Raw genomic sequence first — 21894 nt, forward strand, 5'->3', positions numbered from 1 at the left:
AAAGGCAAAGCTCTGTTAATTCTTCCTGTGGTGAAACTCAGTCCCTGATCCCCACTTGCAGCAACTTCTTTACAAGATGAAAATGCTACAACAAGCCAGATAAGAAACCAAATGAAAGAACAGATAAAAGCCTGTTCCTAAGACTGTGGTGGGCAATGTCACAATGGTCTCTTCTGGGTTTTTCAGGGCAAGCCCATCATGCAAGGGGCTGGTGATTAGGATGGCTCGAGGCTCTGTCCCCCAGCTGACAACCATCAGGTGTAGAACACCCAGCCCCTGGAGAAAGGAGGCCCCACACTTATATCAAGGACTGTAACTTCATCTATCTATCTATTATTTTTCTTGAAAATTTTCTATTAATTTTATGACAAAAAAAATACATGTTCATTGTTGAAAAACATAAAGGGAAGTAAGTTCTATAATACCATTATCCATGGTATCTTATAATACTTTGGTGTTTTAAATCTGTATTTTCCTACAGAGTAGTAGAGATATATATCCCACCTTTTTTTTTTTTTTTTTGACACAAGGTCTCACTATGTAGTTCAGACTGGCCTTGAACTCACTATGTAGCCTAGGCTAGTCTCCAACTCGCAGAGATCCTCCTGCCTCAGCCTCCCAGAGCTAGGATTATAGGTGTGCATCACCAAGCCTGGCTATATCACCATTCTTGATGACACATAAAGAAATGTTTATTTTCCACAAATACAAAATAAACTGATATGCTAAATAAGCCACATTTTAAAGTATTTTTCTACCTCAAAACTACCTCTCTTTATCTGCTTAGCTCCTGGGCTTTGTCTAGTTCTCCCTCCCTCCAGGGTGTTCCAGCACCCTCTCAGTCAGGCCACTCAACCCAGGGCCTCTCTTAGTGTCTGCCTTAGGTAGGGAGAACAGGGAGTCCAACTACTCCATGGAGGAACTTAGAAAGCACCTCCCGTTACAGCCTTACCCCGCAACATGCTTTCAGAGACACATCTGTCTCTGTTCCTGTCTTCTCGGGCTGTGCAGGAAACTTGGCTTTCTCCTTTAGCTCTCTCCCTTTTCTCCACACTCCTGCACACCATTTCATTTTTTCCCTTGTGCTCTATGCTTTGTTCAAGTCTTTGATGACACTCTGTGAGGTTACTGGAAGTTCAAATGAAAGCACATGGGTTCAGTCTGCCACATGTACCAGAAAGTCTCAAGCCTTATTTTATGCATTTTTCAACCTACAAATGACGAGTAAATAGGGTATTTTGAAAGGAGATACTGTTAGGTTCATTGGTTTCTGTGTTGTTTACAGAACTTCTTCAGGGATATAAACTGTTTACCAAAATAACTAGTCATCAGAGGATATAGAAGCAACTCCAGACATACTCAACTACCTTATCTTTGACAAAGGAGCCAAACACCTTCACTGGAAGAAAGACAGCCTCTTTAATAAATGGTGCTGGAAAAACTGGCTTTCCACATGCCGAAGACTGAAACTAGACCCATAACTTTCACCATGCACTAACCTAAAATCAAAATGGATCACAGATCTAAATATTAAAACAGAAATAATAAATCTGCTGGAAGAGAGAATAGGTAGAACGCTTGAGGACACGGGATTAAGCAAAGATTTCATGAACAAAACCCAGACTGCACAGGAAATACTACAAAGAATCAACAACTGGGACCTCATCTTTTTTTTGGGGGGGGACCTCATCTTATTAAAAAGCTTTGCACAAGAGAAACCACCAACAGATTGAAGAGACAACCCACAATGTGGGAAAAAATTTTACCAGCTATTCAGATAAAGGACTATTATCTAGAATATATAAAAAACCCAAAAAAATCAGAGCCCCCAAATTTAGAGACCCAATGCAAAAATGGGCATCTAAAATAAAAAGACACTGAGTTCTCAGATAAAGAATTAGAAATGGCAAATAAATATATGAAAAAATGTTCAATATCACTGGTCATTCATAAAATGAAAATGAAAATGCTGAGATTCCATCTCACTCCAGAAAGAATGGCTGCTATCAAGAAATCAACCAATAGCAAATGCTGGAGGGACTGTGGGAAAAAAAGAACCCTTCTCTACTGTTGATGGAAGCATAGACTGGTGCAGCCACTGTGGAAATCAGTGTGATTTCTCCAAAAACTAAAACTAGAGGTTCCACTTGACCCAGCTATACCACTTCTTGGTATCTTCCTGAGAGAATTAAAAGCATCATACCACAGCAATATATGCACATCCATGTTTATACCAGCAAAGTTTGTAACAGCTAAATCTTGGAAACAGCCCAAAGACCCATCAACTAATGAGTAGATAAAGAAGATGTGGGTTTTTTATACAATGGAGTACTACTCTGCCATAAAGAAGGATTTCAGACATTTACAGCTAAATGGATGGACCTTGAGACCATACTCTTAAGTGAAATAAATCAGACACACGTTTAAATACTGCATTGTTTCTGTGGTGTGAGAAACCGAAAGTGGAAATAAGGACTGAAATGTATAATGGATGTTGAGAAATGGGAAGAGTGTTCAAATATGAAGGAGAACAAGGGAGGAGGGAGGAAGAAAGGAAGGGACAAGAAAATAAGTGAAAATAGAAGGTAAAAATGGAAACAAAGCTTTTATACACAGGGAGGGGAGGGAGTTGGGAGGAATGGGTAAAATAAAATTTAATAAAAATTTTTAAAAATTTTAAAATAAGGGCCAGGGATTTAGCTCAGTGGTTTTGCCATCTGCTGCACAAGTGCAAGGACCTGAGTTCAATCCCTAGTACCAAAAAAAATTAAATAAATAAATAAATTTTTAAAAATTTGAAAATTTAAAAAAAACAAAAATAACTAGTCATGATGTTGGGCATTTTGTCCAGAAAGGCTTTGTCGTTTACAGACTATTTAGGATGTACTTTAAGTTTTCGCCATAGAACTTCTTGCTGACTAGGTTCAGCTTGGTCAGAGCCAGACCCTGCAGGTGATAGATTAGAATCACCTAGCTCAGAGTCCAACAAAGTTACAAGAACTTTCTGTAATAAAAACATCCCTGGGACCGGGGATTTAGCTCAGTGGTTCCACCACCTGCCTCACAAGTGCAAGGTCCCGAGTTCGATCCCCGGTACCAAAAGAAAAAAAAATCCCTTTCCACTTTCTGACATGCTGTACAAACTCACCTCTTACCTGGCATGGTCTGGATGTGCGTAGGGGACAGTTCTGACACATTCACCAATATAATTCACTGGGAAAGGCATCAAGAGATGTGTCTTCATCTGCCAGGGTTTGAAAGTGGGCTCCTGAGGGACAAAGGTACATGGGTCAGACCAGACTACACAAACCCAACACAGCCCACAGGTGCTAAAATGCATAAATACTATCAGATTATCTGCTTCCTGTGGGAATCACTAGCGCTGGCACTTCTGTTTAAAAGCAAGGCACTACAATTATGTCATTTCATACAATATTTAACTTCAAAATGGACACAAGAGATTCCAAAATTAAAGTGATGATTAAACATCTCATTCCCCATCGCATGCACTGTGATCAATTCTCTGGAACATGTTTGAGTGCCACAGGCTGATGAACCTGGCCAAAGGGCACCATTGTGAAAGCTGAGTAAGGAGAAAGGGATCCATCCCACTGCTCACCTGGGGGTGGACTGACAGGATTCAAGCCACTTTAACATGAAGGTAAATGACAAGGTAAGGTGACCACATGGAATAACAAGTGTCCTCCTAACCACAAGGACCAACAGGGCACTCGCTCAGCACTGTCTCAGAGAAAAGGCTCAGGGTGGCAGTGAGAAAATGCAACTAACTTCATTCTAAGAACATAGCTTGGCCCCAGGAATGGCTCAGATGGAGGAACAGTCACAGAGGGTGATTGGACACAAGGCACGAAGGAACAAACACAGTTTACTCTGAAGCCAGATATACCATGGTCACTTACTGTGATCAGCTTTCTTATCATCTGGGAGCCATCAGCACCAAAGCCACTGGGTACGGGTTTCTGTAAACAGTGTTTCCAAGAGAAATGAGGAAAATACAAAGCTCACTTAAAGTAGATAAGAAAAGTATGAGTTTTATAAAATTCACAGAGTTAATGACAAGGATTAGGGCAGATTTGCTTATTTTATATAACAAGATTTTAAAGGTATTAAAGAAGTGAAATTTTCTTATAAATTTTTCAGGTAGTCAATGAAAGGTAATATAGTTCACAGAGAAAAATACTTTAAACTTTCCTTCTCTTATACTTTCTAGTCAGAAAACTGCATCCAGAACAAACAGGCCACTTCCTCAAGGCCTCTACTCACACAAAGGTTAAGAGATTGAGGAGTTGGGGGAGACCATTCCACAAATGGAGGAAGGACATGAGAACAGCAACAGAGAAAAAACAGAAATTCCTGCAAAATCTGCAAACCACCAACATTCTCCACTGAGAAGGCTTCTCTACTGATGCTGTGAATCAGACTAAAATCAACTTTGTAAACTGATCAAATTGATTAGATTACTAATAACTGATATTGTTCTAGAGAAAAATCCAAAAATTAGTGAGTCACAGTGAAAAGGATTTTTGCCATCCGTCTTCCAAAGCCTAACAAACAGCAAGAGGTCTCATCATATCACTGTTTTGGGCTATTTTCATACTACCATACCCCAAGTCAAAGACTATTTTCTCTAATTAGGAGACTATTCACTACAAGGCATAAGTAACAATAAAGGAGCACTGGATCTAAGGCCAAACACCAGAGGTTTGAATTCACTTAACTAGTCCAGTGCTAGAAAAGTTACCTAATCCTCCTGTACCTAAGTTCTCGTGTATGTAATGGTGTACTAATACCTCCACAGTGGATGGTTTTAAGAATTAAATAAATAAATACATGTAAAAAATAAAAACTACACCTGGTGTCTGCAGTGCTCAATGACAACCACCTTTGTGATTAGTGTTTTACCTCAATCACATGCGGACGGACAGGTTTCCGTTCCTTCTTACTTCTAGGAAGGCTTCTAATGAAGTTTTCTACCTCTTTTTCTGCCTGAGACATCTGGTGAGGAGTAGCATTCACTGAACATCTGCTTAAATAATCATGGTTAATAAAACCATCATTACAAAAATGAAACACTATTTTACTAATTCATCATATTTTATATAGATAACACAAGAAGCAAATAACATATTGCTTTTGTATAAAATAATGTTCAAAAAAAATTTTTTTAAATGGTATCCAAATGTGGAAACATGCAGCTGTCTTACTTCTCCACAGCGCATTCAAATTATGAAAGATATCACATATTTCAATGTGTTGCAGCTAATAAATAGCCATTAAGATATAAAGATGGTGTTTCCGCCTCTAAATTCTGTGTTCTTCTGAAGGACATAGAGAATAAAGAGCATACTAAGATCTGCCAACACAATTTCTTAGTTTACTACAACATTTTAAGTCTAGAATCAATTCTATAACATCTACATTAAATATTTTTTTCAGTCTTGGAAGTTTATACAATTATAAATTCAGTGAAAGTATTGTATCTAAAGACTAGTCAACAAAATGGAATCATAAGACCTTTGTCTAGAAACAAATCATGAACACACCTCAAATTATCACATTTTAATAGATGTTTCTTGACCCGTGGGAACATTTTCAGGACCGGTGTGATGTCTGTCATTTCTGCAATTCTCTTCATCAACCTCACCTGAACCAATGGAATCAAACACACAGATCAAGATCACAGATTCTTTCATTCTGAAAATCAAACATTCCTGATAAAAGAATCCCACTTGAACAAGAAACATGATCTGATTTTATACTGATGCACTGTAAATGTCAGCAGAGGAAGAGGTAGTACTGGGGTAGGGGTAGCAAAAAGAGGAGTAATTTTTCCTCATGAAATTTGGTCTATTAGAAAATTAGCTCTTCTGATGGAAATGACTTATCACCAGAGAACAGTAGCAACTCCAGAAGTTCCAATTAAACCAAAATAGCATGCCTCCCCAAGCCCACCTGATCCATCCCACTGAAGGTCTCCTGTAAGTCCCCCACAGGTGTAAGGGTCTTGCTTGCTCTAAGGGATGCGTAGACATGGCCAGAGTCTGGAATCCCATTTGAGAGCTCCTGTGCAGTCATCTTAACTAACACTTTGAAGTGCTCTTCTTCTTCAAAGGATGGGCTATGGAAGAGAAAAATACAATAAATTTCTTGAGACCCATCCATGGCCCCTTCAATATCATAGTAAATTTATTACGTTTAAGTTTTCAGACTATTTCAATATCCTTAGATATTTTACAAGCCCACAGAAATTATAAGTAAAATCAGAAACCAACAAGCAACAAGTGAGTAAAATCTACTTTGAAAACATTTCAGAGCTTCTCAGAACTAGATCTCTGATACATCCCAACCATAAACATCTTTGGTAAATAAAGTTACTGGTTAAATATCTCAGTCCACAGATGCATCATGTCAGGTAGGTTTCGATCCAGGCAGAGAGATGAAAAAAGTACACCCTAAATCATGAAAGGAAAAAAAATACAAAAGAAAAAAATTAATTATGGCATAATTTGAAAGAAAAAAAAAAAGACACACTAGAAACAAACCTTCCACTATAGCTATGGTCTAGAAATAAAAGGCTACCTGCTCATAGGTGTCCAGATGTGACTCGTCAGGTAGCACCTGGGGAGAAACGGTCATGCCTCCAGTCTTCAGTTCTATTTGCTGAGCTTGTTCTCTATAGTTAAGATTGCCGCAGCCCAGTCTGACAGAGCAAAGAAATACTTCCTGAATAACCAAGGCAATTTGTATCATGTCATTTTTAAAACTGCATCATTATAAGTTATTTATAAATACATATGTATATTCATTAACTACAATTTCAAAACCTCTCTTTTTATACTTCAAAGGTTATAGAGTCCAAACATCTTTTGGCACTGACACCCTATACGTTGCTCCTATGCCCTCCCCCCAAGGCAGAACTAGTTCTCACTTAGGCAGCCAGCGTCCAGCACTACAAGTCAAATTCTAAATATGCTTTCCCAGGGCTGGGGATTTAGCTCAGTGGTTCCAGCGCCTGCCTCGTAAGCGTAAGGTGCCCGAGTTCGATCCCCAGTACCAAAAAAAAAAAAATGCTTTCCCAGCCCTAAGCTTCTAAAGGTTTTGTGAGTATTCTCTATTTTCCACTTCTAAAACATTCTGACACATACTTCATTTGCTGAAGTATCTGGTATGCCTTGGGAGGGGAAAGTGGTTAAGCTTTCATAAGTTTTTAAGAAAAGCAAAACATCCTCTCAGCATCAATGTTTTTAGAAGAAACTTTCTCAACAAGGCTCCTAACACATGAGGTGTGTTTCCTGATTGAACACAATTATTCCTTCTCAAAATCTTCATAGATCAATATTGTTGCCACAGATGCATGTGTTACCTAACTCCCTAGATTCAGGAAAGAGTAAGAAAATATAATTTCCATAGGAAAACAAATTCCAAACAAATATGATACACTTACATACTGTAACAACACTAAGTTTTGAAAGTAAAATAATTCACTGAAAGGTGATTACTACTGATGCATTAAAACAATATATATATATATTTTCCACACAAAACATATATATTAGTGGCATATAAAGCTGTGTTGAATCACATAGCTGAGTATCTGTTCCACATCTAAGACTCTCACTTGGTAAGGACAGTGCAGAAGAGAGGCACATAGGGCTTCAGCTCCTCGGAAAGTGTGTTTAAATTAGAAAAGGCTCGGAAATACACCACGCCGTTGGTGGGCTGGGCACAGTACTGCACAGGGATTTCTCCAGCTAGAAAAACAAAAGTGAATCATTTTTTAACCAATAAATTTTTTATCATTTTTAAAATTTAAGAAATGATGTTGGGCCAGGGATTTAGCTCAGTGGTTTCGCAGCCTGCTTCACAAGTGCAAGGACCTGAGTTCGATCCCTGGTACCAAAAAAAAAAAGAAATGATGCTAATGCTTTTCAAGGATGGAGGTTTAAAATTTATTAACAGAAAAATACTATTCACTTGCTATAGTTTATATAAGTTTTTCTATTATACTTTCATTACGATAAAAAAAATTGAAAGAGTCAATAACTATGTTATCCCTGCTTTCTGAAGAACAAGAATGAAATAGTCACATTCTTCTGGTTTCATGACTGATTACACCAGCATTCCAGCTGGTTCTAAATCCCCCCCTACCCACCCCACCTACCTTTACTCCAACCCTCATTTTAATCTCTATGGACCTGAGCAGGTCACTCCCACATCTGACCCTGCTGTGTCACCAACTCTAATACCAACCACTTCCCCAGTGACTCCTGCCTGCCCTCAGGCATACAGCTTACTACCTCATCCTCCACAGAGCCCTACGCAGTCCCCAGTACAATATTCTCTAATGCTCTTTGAACCCTGTGGCCTCAGGGCATCTCCAAGTCTCTTGAGGGCTGCTGTAGATATTATTATGGATTCTATTTTGTATATCACTACCTACAGTGCTCTAACCCTGAAAAGGGACTGAAGCATTTGTTGATTACTGCTTTATCTCCACTAATTCTTTTAATGAACACTTAATGACATTCACAAATAAATTAAAAATGTAGGTGATTTAAAGATCAGTGGGATCGAAGTATGGGGGCACATACCTGCAATCCCAGCACTGGGGGAGGCTGAGGCAAGAGGGTGGTAAGTTAATGGCCAGCCTGGGCAATTTAGCAAGACTCTGTCACAAAAATTAAAAATAACAAGGCTGGGGATGTGGCTAAGTATAAAACCCTGGGTTCAATCTTCAGTACAAAAAAAAAACAAAAACAGAGTTAATCTCCATTTCCAAAAGAATTTTCTCATTTCACTCATGCTCACATATAGGTGCACACACACACTTTTGTGTGCATACGCATACATATACAAATACCTTAGACAAATACCTTAGACATACTAGATAGTACAAGCACTGTTAAAAAATAAAAGTCTGGGGCTGGGGATTTAGCTCAGTGGTTCCACCACCTGCCTCGCAAGTGCAAGGTCCTGAGTTCGATCCCCAGTACCAAAAAAATAAAAGTCTGGCTAGAGATGCTTCAGAGGCGGTCCTCAGCTGCAATCTAAAGTCCTATCCTAATGGTGCACATCAAAGTGCAACACTGTGCTCATATCAACAGCACCAGTCAGACCCTCTTGAAGTTCAACATCAACACTTTCTGGGTTAACGCTATTCCAGAGTCATGTATCTCTCAGGCTACCAATCAACAGCTAAAGTAAAATTAAGCAACTTCAAGAACTCAAAAGCAACGACACACTATAGAACAAAGCACGGGGATGAGATACCAGGCTAAAAGCAACCTCTGGCTCCCTTTCACATTCTGTCATCTACAACTCATCTATATCTAAACTATGTGAGGCATTTATCCCTCCACTTCCTCTCTCCTATACTGACAGATGAGTTACTTTGAGCACAGAGTCAGAGGATGCCTATAGCCTTTGAAAAGCCATGTTTAATATGGCCATAGCATAACCCAAAATACTCATCTGATTCTAGAAGCAGCAAGTTTCAGAGCCACATCAAGTCCACTCACAGGAAAAGAAAGCCAGGTTCTTATGCGTAAAAACAATTTATATGAGATACAAGGACCAAGACTATAAATAGGGATGCTCAAATGTTTTCAGGAAAACATGTAAACACAACTCTACTTCTCCTGTGGAAACTGATGTTTAACTTAACCAAGGAACCCAGACACCCAAGAAAATGAATGTTGATAGGTCTGGGGATTTAGCTCAGGGGCACCAAGCCTGCCTGGCAAGAGCAAGGTCCTGAGTTCAATTCCTGGTATGGAAAAGAAAAAAAAAAAGAAAGAAAGTAAATGAATGTTGACAGTGACCTGCTAAGGCCACCTCCACCTCAGTGAAGGGCATGGTGGGCTCAATGTCCAAGACTTTTAATGCTGGGAGACAGGAGGCATCTTGAGGTTTACTCTGCTGGTCCCGTAATTCTAAGCCTAAGGAAAAGAGAAAACAAACACTCAAGGCTAGAATTAAAAGGTCTTATACAATTCATCTTCCCTCTGATATCAAGATTACATTAAAATTACAAGATTACATTCAAAATTCACCACCCCCACCCAAGTACTGGGCAAACATTGACTGCTGTCATTTCCCAGCACCCAGGTTTAGAACCAGTCATATCTGCTCAGCAGGGGTCCCTTATTCTAATTCCCAGTCCTCAATTATTTAGACAGAAGACTTTTGCAAAGCAATGGCATTTTGCTCAGTTTCCCCTCTATCCCTCCAAATTTTATATTGGATAAGGGCTGGGGATTTAGCTCAGCGGTTCCGGCACCTGCCTCACAAGCGCAAGGACCCAAGTTCGATCCCCGGTACCAAAAAAAAGAAAAAAAAAACAAGGCAAAAAAAAATTTATATTGGATAGACCAGACTTGTTTTCAGAGTCTTCAAACCATTTCGTGCTGGACTGAATTTAATGACTTTTGTACTTGTGTTCTATATCATTTTCATTTATGTGAACAAAATCCTTGTGTCACCACATCTATTTCACAAATGATAGCAATGTTTTTAAAAACATTTCCTAGCCTGGATGATCCATTCATCTAATCAGAGGGAAGAAGCTCCTCCTTTGGGGAATTACTCCCTAGAACCAGTCTTTTGGAAGAGAGAATCTAAAAGGCCTATGATGTTTTTGCTTTTTATTTTGTTTTGTTTTTCAGAAAAAACCTAAATGATGCTTCTGTAAAGACTTCATGGTTTAAAATTCTGTCACACAAATACACAAATTTATTAGTTCACAGAAATGGTTCATTGGGAAGAGCTGTGCTGAGTGGTTATTTTAACTCCCAATCACAATTCTGAATACTCTGGATTTCTGCTGGGCTCACTTAAGGAAGAGCAGAATTCAGTTCTACAGGGAGTAGAACTGTTGCTGATGATGGTTGCTGTTCCTGAGCATGGGCCTAAAGAGCAGGGGGTTGAGGGCAGGTTCAGCTTTTACTTTACTGTGGGTACTTGTAGGGAGAGATATACATCAGATGCTCACTGAGCCCCAAAGTCCACGTCTGCATGGACTGTTGGGTGATCATGTGCTCTCACAGCGAGTAGGAAAACATGCCACAAAGTTCCCTCGTGCCCCTTTGTAGGTAACCTACCCACTACTCCTGGCCTCTAGGAACTACTACCATCTCTGAGGCTTCAAATAAAATAAGGTGTATTCTTTTGTGCCTAGCTTATTTCATTTAGCATAATGCTTTTGAGATTCAACGTTGAGCATACATTATTTTGTTCCCTTTTATGGCTGAGTATTTTTTTTCTTGGTTCGGATATACATGTTGGTGGAAAGTTGGGTGGTTTCAAGTTTTTTGTGGACATATGTTTTCATTTCTTCCACCCTCAGTGGTAGGACAGCTGGGCTTTATGTTAAGTACATGTTTAGCATGGTAAGAAATTATAAAACTGTTTTTCTAAGTGGCTGTACCATTTTCCTTTCCCATCAACAACACAGGAAAGTATCCATTGCTTCACATAATTGATCACATTTGGCATTCAGTATTTTTTATTTGAGCTATTGTATTAGGTGTTAATTTGTACTTTTCTAATAAATAATGCATTTTCCTATGAAAATAATGAGATTATTTCCCATATTATAATTTGTGTTTATTTTTCATTAGTATATCTTTTTAATAATGTATGTCCAAATATTTTGTCCATTTCTTTCTTTTTTTTTTTTTTCTCCTGGGGATCAAACTCAGGACCTTGGGCTTGCAAGGCAGGCAGTGAAACCACTGAGCTAAATCCTCAGCCCTGCCTATTTCTCAACTAGGCTGTATTTTCTCATTGAATTGTTTAAAATTTTTAATATATTCTGGATAAATTTGCAAATAAGTTATTAAATATACATTTTATAAATGTTTTCTCACAGGGGCCAGACTGCCTATGATTAAAAATTAATTTAAATGTCTTCCTTCTTTTTTACCACATCCATTTCCTAATCTAGGTTAAATCCATCAGCCTCTACAAAGTTTCCTAAATCTGACTTTCTCTTCATTCCTATCAACCATTTTAGCTAAGACCTTCATATCACACATAGTTATCTAATTGCCTTTCAGCAGTTTATTTTACCTAACATTTGTTCCCCCAAAATTATCCTGAGTAATACCACCCTTATGGCTCTTTTTTTTTTTTTTTTTTGGTACCAGGGATTGAACTCAGGACCTTGGCGCTTGCAAGGCAGGCACGGTGCCACTGAGCTACATCCCAGACAATACCACCCTTATATTGTTCATTAACTCCCTAATTCTTGTGACATATGCACTCACCAGTCTTCTAGTCCAGTTCCCCCTCAAGCAGATCTCCTCTTGGCCTCTCCTTCCTGTATCAGACCCCCTACACGCTTCCCTCTACCCTCACTTACCCCTGCCCTCTTCTGTCTTTACCAGGCAGAACCTGCACACATCCTGGTGTGCTTCATGGCTAGCTCAAATCCTTTATGCTCTCACTAAGACATGCGTCTCTGAAAATATAATTTATGCTACTTATACTATTTGTCTAACAATTAACTATATATTGCTACAGAGAATAAACTTTGTTGCCATATAATAGCGAGCATATGGAAAGTATTTTGAAATCTGTAAAATGAATAAATTTAATAAAGCTACTTCTTTTTAGTTATTCCTGGATTTCCAGGTGAACTACAATGTGAATTTTCTAATAGGGTCAAATCTCATAATTGAACCCACTACACCAAAAATGAACTCTGTATGTACCCAATAGAATTAGTTGTTTGAACTAATACTTGCCTTCAACTATTAATTAACTAAAAAGTTCACTAGGTCTGGATGAGCAGTAGGGAATTATTAAGGATCAAATGAAACAGCTAACCTTTTTCATAGATCTGTTGCTTGTCATTCTGGGAGAGAGAACTGACTTTTTGTTCTAGTTTTTCTGTCTCCATTTCAGACTGTTTCTCATAATACTTGTCATCTGGTTTCATTGATAAAGTCAGCTTATGCTGATTATTCTGTAATAACACAGCAAAAAGAAAAGTTAAAACAAGATTTTATTAAAGCTACATACCAAATCAGTCTCTAGAAATGTGTTCTTGGTGCTATAGTTCCATTTAAACATTTTTAACACAAAAATAAACTTACCTCAAGGGATGTTTTACAGATTAAAGTATAAAATATAAAGTTATATAAAATCCTTACAATCATACCTGCTATGTAGTGAATATAAAATTCATATATGCTGTTTTACTGTTGTTAGAATTTTAATTATTTAGTCACTATGTCTTACCCATAAATGTGTTGATAGTCAACATTTTCTTTACCTCCTGGTTGTAAAAAGAAACTACTTACACTTTTTAATACAAATCTTTAATTTTAGTCTAAATTAAAGATAACAGAATTCTAACTTAAGTATCTATCTAGCGTTCATTATATTATTAACTTCTAAAAGGATAAAACTTAATTTTTATTTAATTCTTTGTAAATTATTAGGACAAAGCAGATGTTGATCTAATGCACAAATAAATATTAGGTGATTTAACTTCCTTCTTTCATTTATTTCAACAGCTAAACAAACACATGCACAAAATGCTCATTTGTGATACTACACAGAGACAGGCAGGAGAATTAGAGCACAACAAAAGCTTACTACAAAGAGAAACTGCAGGTTAAATCATTAAATCATGTCCCATGTGCAAAACAATGGCACATTTTTAAAATAGATAATGTGATTTGCCAGTAATACTTTAAAAAAGGTTCTATCTTTTGAATGACTGTATAATAGGAAATATTACATCCAAGCACAATACTTGGATATCTAAGAAAATAAATGAGCAACCATCAAAAGAATTCAATCATATAAAAAATGCATACCTATATTCATAAAAAAACAATTACCAACGTATATTACATTGTGAAAAACAGAAGTCATTACGTTAGCATTTAAATTTTTAGTTAGAAATTTAAACTGGATATAGTCAGAAATTTAAACTGCATGCCTGTCATCCCAGTATTTGGGAGGTTGAAGCAGGATTGCCTCAAGTTTGAGGACAGCCTGGGCATCATAGAAAGAAACTGTAAAGAAAGAAAGAAACAAGAAAGAAAGAAAGAAAGAGAGAGAGCGGGAGGGACGGAGGGAGGGAAAGAAAGAAGAAAAGAAAGAAAAAAGAAAGAAAGAAAGAAAGAAAGCAAGCAAGCAAGCAAGCGAGAGAGAGAGAAAGAAAGAGGGAAAGAAATTAATTTAAACTGCAAGTGTCATGGCACAAATATTCTGGGAGGCTGAGGCAAGATGAAGCAAGGGGGTCACAAGTTTGAGTTTAGCCTGGACAACTTACTCTATCTCAAAATAAAAGAAATTAAAAAGGGCTCCAGATAGAGCTCAATGCAAAGGCCTTGGCTGCAGTCCCAATAATATGCCAAACAAAAATGTCATCCATTTATTAATAGAAATTGATTTACATTAAGTTCCTAATGTTACTTTCAATATTTTGAAATCTAACTTCAAAGTTAAGACATAAATGCTTCAATTTTCTTACCTTAAAGTACTGTTTTACTTTTTCTTGTAAAAACTCTGGATTCTCCTTAAGACACTGCCTGAATTTAGCTAACTGACTTCCCATCTGCAAGAGCTCCACAGGGTCCCCATCGTGATTCCAGCAAGAAGCTATGTACTAGAAAAAAGAATTTTAAACCCTTAATGAATGCATCTTATATCACAAACACTGTACTACCTCCTAAACACTATATTACTCCAATAAGTGTCAGAGGTATAATATTTTATTAAGATCCTAGATTCTGCCAGGCATGTTGGCACACACATAAATCCCAGAACTCAGAAAGGAGACTGAGGCAGAAGGATCACTGTGAGTTCAAGGCCAGCCTGAACTACATGGCAAGACTCCATCTCAAACAAAAAAACCAAAAATCCAAAGATCTTAGATTCTATATTTTAAAGTACGATAAACATTTATGTATTAAAAATTAAGTCATTATTTGGTTGGAGGAAAAATTCATTTTAATCCTACTTTATTCCAATAAAATACAAAGCACAAGTTCAAATTATTTCTAGAAAACATAATTACCAACAGATTACTAGTTATCATAAATACGTATCCATTTAAAGTATTCTGTATAAATCTATTTCACAAAAAATGTAAGATATCAAAAAAACAAAAAGACAAAAATGTATTGTAAAAGTAAATTTATATCTGATCCAAAATAGTTTAACTCTGATGGCTCCAATGAAAACCACTATCAATATCAATCTGTATTTTCAGTACTGTTAAGAACCACTTATTACAAAAATAAAAACAAATTCAAAACCAAAGTGGCTGAAAAGGCACATACTGACGTCAGGGTAAGTCCAAAGTTGGTAGTCTGATGTTTCATTTGTATTTCAATTTTATGAAGTAAAGCTTCAATTTGTTCATTCTCAAATCCTTTCCTAAAGAACACAATTTGTAACTGAGATGTTAAAAAGAAACAAAACACTTTAGAAACACAAGGCAGCAGAGATAATATTTAAACTAAAGATGAAGTAACATCTGTATTATTACCCACACAGAAACCTATACAATGAAGAAGGCTGAGTCCTCTCCCCACACTGCACTCATGAATGAAGGATGAAAGCAAATCATTACAAAGAGCCACACTCACTCAACTACTTCATGGATTGTTTTGTTGACAAGGTCTCTGACAATCTGAATGTCTTTCTCTGCAATCCCTTGGAGGCCAACACTGAAGTAGGCCTCCCGGGTGTTGCCATTATATCTAGAATACAAAACATATAATGCATTAGAATCCATGCACATTCACCACTCACCTATGATAATTTTATTTAGAGATCAGAACTACCTAAGAACTTTAAACTCCAGGTTCCTGCTAAAAAAGTTCCTTAATGTTCTCAGATATTCACTTCTCAGATCCAATAAGGCAAAAAGTACATTCATGCACTTTTAAATACTTCTAAATATCAATATACAGTATCTTATTTAAACAAATCCAGAAATTGAAAACTGCTGAGTTTCAAAAAAATCACCAAGATTTCAAAGAATACTTAATGACATGGATTTTTAAACAGTGAGCAGTATGATATTCCAAGAACTTGGAAAAGTTTTGGTTTTTTCCTGCCAAAGGTCCTTGGAACTGTAATCTAATTCACAGCTCCCAGTGGAGGGTGGACTATCCTGAGTACTATGGTACCATCAGTCACATCCCTGGCTTCCACCCACTAGATCCCAACAGCACCCCCTCCACTTAATAACAACCAAAAATGTCCCACACATTAACAAGTATCCCAAGAGGAGAGGGTAAAACTGCCCCTACTGATAACTAGTGATCTAATAAAACTTACCCAACATCAGGAGAAAAGTCCGTGCCAATGCCAGATTCAATTAAGGCTTTGTAAAAGGGAGAATTGGGCCCAGAAATCAAGAGTGAAGACAGAAGATTTAATGTGAAGGCTTCAAAAATGTCAGTGATGCTTCATTGGAAATAAAAAGGGGGCGCGGGGTTACAAAAAAGAGAATCATTGCCTGTTCCGTTTTTTATGTCATTTTAAATCACTGCTAAATAGACTCTTTCACTTCCAAACAAGCTGAAGTTCCACTAGAAATTCTTGCATTTTAATAACTATATGGACAAAAGAGAACTTTTTTTAACATACTGGTTTTTAATCCAAACCATATACTGTAGTCTCACTGCATATCAAATATTAATTATATGAAAGTGTCCTAATTTCTTTCGCATATGTTTCAATTATACATAAACATCAACACATAAAGTAGACAAGTAACAAAAGATGAGGCGAGTGACAAGTCCAAGGCACACAGCTACCTGGCAGCACCCAGAGCTCAGGTGAAGCAAGCAGAACCAACATGCTTTTTCTTCACACCTGAGTTCCAACCCAGCTGCTATCAAGTCTAGAATTTCAGTTTACTGAGTGGTATACTTTTCTGAGTCTAGTGTTCATAGCATTTATGTTACACTCAAAGGAACCTGTGACCACAAAAACGTTAACAATTGCTGTTCTAGGGTAGTCTTTTCTCTGAAGGAATGGAGCTTTTCAAATATAAAAATGCAAATATCTTTTTTTCTGCATGGCTACAAAAAATGACTTCCCCCATAACCATTTCAGATGTAATTAAAACTTCAGACATTTTGTTCTCTATTCTTAAAATCAGCTTGACTCCAGAATCTTTCTTTTTTGGTACCAGGGATCAAACTCAGGACCTTGTGGTTGCAAGGCAGGTGGCGGCACCACTGAGCTAAATCCCCAGCCCCCCCAGAAACTTAACTGTATATTAATTTATACTTGACTGTCAAATTATCCTACCCTTCTTATTTTCCTTCTGTTCTTTGGCATGTATGAACATTAACAAAGTAAACTTACTCAGGTAAGAGAAAGCTAACACTGACAGTCGTCTGTTTAGAGGCATCTGTAGTCAGTGAATCCGGGCCACAAGTTATCTGGAATTCCCTCTGTAAAACAATGAGATCCTTTAAGTAGACAGAATCTGAATGGCTTTAAATTGCCATAGGTTATCCAGATATAGAAAATGATTCAAGATATGATTTCATTGACTTCACCTTCTTTTTAAACAAATAACCATTCTTTAGTCTTGAAAAGCTCCTACATACATTCTATAGTCCACAACATTTTAGAATCCTATTAGTGAACAGTTCAAGTCCTCATTTCAGTGAATTTAACAGGCAGGATAAAAATATAGGTAAAAACCGGATGGGACACTTACAGGCTTATCCCAGGGCTGCTGGGCTGGCACCACAGTACTTGGTTCAATTTTCTGAAATTTACTCAGTGCTTCTTCATGTATTTGCTTCAGGTGCTGTTGTAATTCAAAATTCCCATAAGTGAAGAACCTAAAATTTTGAGGGAATATGTTAGTCTATTTTATATGTTAGTCTATAAACGATTAGAAAATCACAGTGATGGCTTTTTGCATGTAATGAATGATTTATAGTATACTGCATCTGATAATAAGCCATACTGAAGGGAACTTTATATATTTTCTGTTCATTTAGTTTAACTACAAACACCAAAAGGAAGTTTTGCCCTTTAATGGGATAAGAGGGTCAAACAAAATACAAATCATGCAAAAGTATTTAATTAAATGCAAATCCAACAAAAATGGATTTTTTTGTCTTAAATCTGCTATAAAAGTATTACAAAAACAAAATTACCTATTTGTTAAATTATGACCCATGCTACAGTAATACAGTAATACATCTAAGACTGACAGACAAAAGCAAAGAATTTCCTAAACCTCGATTTTTGGTTACAAATTTCAAAGTATATAGGTTTTTAAGAATTATTTTTAAAAACCTTACGAAGTTTTTTTAAAAAGCTTACAAAGCAGACTTGATCTTTTTCTGTAATATAAAGTTATCTGAGCTAAGGTTAAGATACTAATATATTAAAGATCTTTTAAAATTTTTATACTCAAGGCATTTAGGAACAAATTTTACACTCAAGGTTTGGGTAAGCCAGTAGCAATCAGCACTCCTGACATTCAGACACTGGTCTCTCAATGCCCTTTCCACTTAATCACAGAACTCAGTGGAAGGAGATTAGCTAAAGATCGACTCGGTAAGAGCCTGGGTATATGTGGAGTTGGGGATAGAAGGAAGGGGTAGAAACCAAACAACTCAAGTCTAAAGTCTAAGAAACTATCAGAGAGGAACTTCCATGGGCCACAGCTGGGACAATTTGAGAATCAAAATAATAAATGGATTCCATTTGATCATACAAGCTCAAATATATACATATATACAAATATTTCCATGAGGTCACAGTGATACTGAACAACAAAGCAAAACAAAGAAGGCAGGAAAACAAAAAAGACAGAAAAGAAAGAAGCCTCTCTTGTCATTCTTGGAGGTAGCTAGTGCAATCATTTCTCCCACTGAAGCTGGAAAACTTGAGTGCCCTGCCTCTTCCCTCAGACTATATTATAGGGTACTCCAACAGCCCATGTTGATGAGGGAAGGCTTTTCTTTGCATTAAATCTAGCTAATAAATGTAGAAGCTACAGAATGAGACAACTTAGCAAACTCCAATAAAATAACTGATTCAGGCAACAATCATCAATAAGAGTGACGGGGCACTCAAACAATATTCTCAAGGTACTAGCATCTCCACTCACCAGATGGCCTGTGACTACAGGAGAAGAAAGAACTTCACAATGTGGAGGCTGGCTGTCACCATCCTAACCTGCTGATTTTAGCAGTCATTCCCACTGTTGCCTGAATAGGCATCTTGGTACCCAATGAGATGCAGCAGGGGTCACAGATCATCACCTAAGGATTTCACTTGTCTCTAACAAAGTCACTGGATCCAAGTTCTACTTCTTGAAAATTCAGGGACAAGTCAACCAATACCACAAAAAGGCAGCCAGACATCCTGGAAAGTGAGAAAGTCCAGAGGAAGCCTGGCCTCATGGATCTCCCACTGTCCTCCACACAGGGTATTCACGACACACTGAATGATAAAATGCCACACGTAAGCCTCATTTGAGCCAAACACATACTTTGATGACAATGGGATACTTTGAATACAGAATAAGAAACAGATGGTTTTAACAAAGTTCATCTTATTTTCTTAAATGTAAATTGTCTTATGAAAGAAAATGTTGCTACATCTTAGGGTCACAAAGCTAGTGGTAAACAATCAGGTCTGTAATTTACTTCAAAAATGTCAGCAAAATATGTGACACATGTATGGGATTTCAAGATTCCAATTTACTTTTCTATGTGCTTGAGAATTTTCAGAATTCAAAATTTTAATTTTTATAAAAAAATAATTTGCAAGTATGATTTTATATTAGTGTTTGAGACTTGTTTGAACATAAAATTGGTGATACATTAACCAATTTATCAAAAATATCTAAGGTTCGATTACAACATCCACCATGTATAAAGAACCTCACTGTGCCAAGAGCAGACCCTAGAGCTTTACAGATGGTGTGAAAACTGGTCCTACAAGGCGGGTGCCGTCATGAGTATCCCCATTCTACATGTCATGAGACCATACAAAGGGTGAGGGACTTGGGCTCTCCACTAAGGGTGACACCAAAGGCTATCTGTATCCTTCATCTGTGGCAACTGACAGTTAGGACCATAATTACTTAAACTCAGCATCCAAGTAAAGTAGATAGGCACACTTAAGTAAAGAATCTTATCAAGATTTATGTATTTCTGAAGCAAATATTTATTTGCTAAATGTGAGAAAAGTCGTCATTTAGTGTAAGAATGCAAGTAAGTCAATTGGGGCGGGGGGGGGGGGCGGTAACCAGGGATCGAACTCGGGACCTTGCACTTTCAAGGCAGGCGGTGGAACCACTGAGCTAAATCTCCGGCCCAAGTAAGTCAATTCTTATTCCACCATTAAACCTTAAAAAACAAAATATTACCTGGCATTACTTGGGTGATAATGCGTAGCATGAAACTGTTTAAGTTGTTCCCACGTGAGCTCGGGGATACACAGTGGGTCACCCCCAGAGATCACTGAGTAAGTATGGTCAGGAAGAAGTTTGTTCTGAAGGTTCTGTGAGAATATCCTCTCATTGTCTGTCTTGAAATTTAAAAAAATAAAAGTAAGAAAATGTATGTAAAATATAATCAAGTGACTATAAAACATGGTGTTATGGCTTATGTCTAGATGTCTCCGCAAAGCCTACTGTGCTCAAAGGTGGAACTTTACAGAGATGGCTAGATCTAGAGTGAGCGATGCTGGGATTAAGGATGCCCCACTCTAGGTGTAGTTGGCACCAACCAAAAGGTGGGTAGCCTGGAAGGGATAAAAGGGCAGCTGCTCTGCTGCTGTTTCTACTGTTTGCTGCTTCTCTGGCCTTCTGCTTGCCTTGCCTAGACTGTTTCTTCTCTGCGATGCTCCTGTGCCATGCTACCCTGCCTGGGAGCCAGCTGACTATGGACTGAAACTTCCTCAAACTGTAAACCAAAATAAACCTTTCTTCTTTTAACTTTGGTGTTGGCTATTTTGTCTCAGCAAAAGGAAAAGTAACTAAGACACATAGTATATTATAATATAGTAAATTAATCACATTCTGGACCATCTACCTCTAAGACCAGTAAATAAAACTGTTCTAATAGCAATCAAGGACATCAATGCAGGTATTATTTAAAGTAGCATTCAATATCCTATACTATCCTTCCCCACACCACTGGCTCTCCTTACCCAATCCTCTACCCTAGGTCAATTTTTCTCTTTGTAACTATTATCTCCCGAGACAAAGGGACAGAATCCAACTTTTATGATATTTCCTCTCTTGCTATCCAAGATTTATCATACTCTCCATCTACACGATACATTGTAACTCACTAAAACTAAAACAACCAAGCTTGAGGTTTGATTTTAATAATTATATTCTGGACTGTGAAAATAAAAATAAATAAAGTAGCATTCAATTTACTCATAATCTATACAAGGGACCAAAGGACTCTTTCCTAAGAGAAGAGAAATTTATTTTTCAATATCACTGAGTGAACAACCAACCCCATGGCTATAGTCAAGGTGAAAGACATGGTGAAATAAAAATCGATGTGCTAGGATTCCTGGTGTCCAGCAGCCATGTGACCTTGAGTCTCAAACAGGTCTCTTGGGAAGAAATGATACTAAAATGGATTCTAAGAGTTTGCTAGATAAAAGAGGCCACAAAAATCAGAGAGCAGCATGGAGTACACGAGCTACCCCAGCACAACACAGAGACTCGGACAGACCAGCACAGGTCTTCAAAGTCATGAAGATACATGATGAAGCCTGACCCTCTATCTCTGGGGGTCTCGGCTCACAGCAGTGACCCCAGTTAATGCAAGAAGTTATTACACAGGATGAGAATATTATTCAATGCAGTAATTACATGTCAACTATCTTCTACGTGTATCT

At 37.5% G+C, this 21894-nt stretch overlaps 1 protein-coding gene across 3 annotated transcripts in view; it reads right to left on the bottom strand.

Annotated features, from left to right (window-relative positions):
• The window catches only part of Pitrm1 (pitrilysin metallopeptidase 1), a 31386-nt gene that overhangs the window by 3556 nt on the left and 5936 nt on the right, over positions 1-21894 (bottom strand). For 2 of the 3 annotated variants that reach the window (XM_004854568.4, XM_004854569.4), the window contains exons 7-23: positions 20402-20562; positions 17726-17852; positions 17365-17453; positions 16327-16455; positions 15630-15743; positions 15321-15417; positions 14510-14644; positions 12850-12988; positions 9843-9959; positions 7640-7772; positions 6601-6721; positions 6397-6473; positions 5974-6139; positions 5565-5665; positions 4924-5044; positions 3921-3980; positions 3156-3268 (exon numbers count right to left, since the gene is read on the bottom strand). In XM_004854568.4, coding sequence (XP_004854625.2) covers positions 3156-3268; positions 3921-3980; positions 4924-5044; positions 5565-5665; positions 5974-6139; positions 6397-6473; positions 6601-6721; positions 7640-7772; positions 9843-9959; positions 12850-12988; positions 14510-14644; positions 15321-15417; positions 15630-15743; positions 16327-16455; positions 17365-17453; positions 17726-17852; positions 20402-20562 — 2000 coding nt within the window. Of the gene's footprint in view, positions 1-3148; positions 3269-3920; positions 3981-4923; positions 5045-5564; positions 5666-5973; positions 6140-6396; positions 6474-6600; positions 6722-7639; positions 7773-9842; positions 9960-12849; positions 12989-14509; positions 14645-15320; positions 15418-15629; positions 15744-16326; positions 16456-17364; positions 17454-17725; positions 17853-20401; positions 20563-21894 lie in introns of all 3 variants that reach the window. The other variant, XR_002398237.2, reaches the window with a different exon arrangement.

This window comes from Heterocephalus glaber, unplaced genomic scaffold (genome assembly GCF_053883595.1).
Source record: "Heterocephalus glaber isolate CG9 unplaced genomic scaffold, H.glaber_assembly_v1.0 deba00001472, whole genome shotgun sequence".
Lineage (NCBI taxonomy): Eukaryota > Metazoa > Chordata > Mammalia > Rodentia > Bathyergidae > Heterocephalus > Heterocephalus glaber.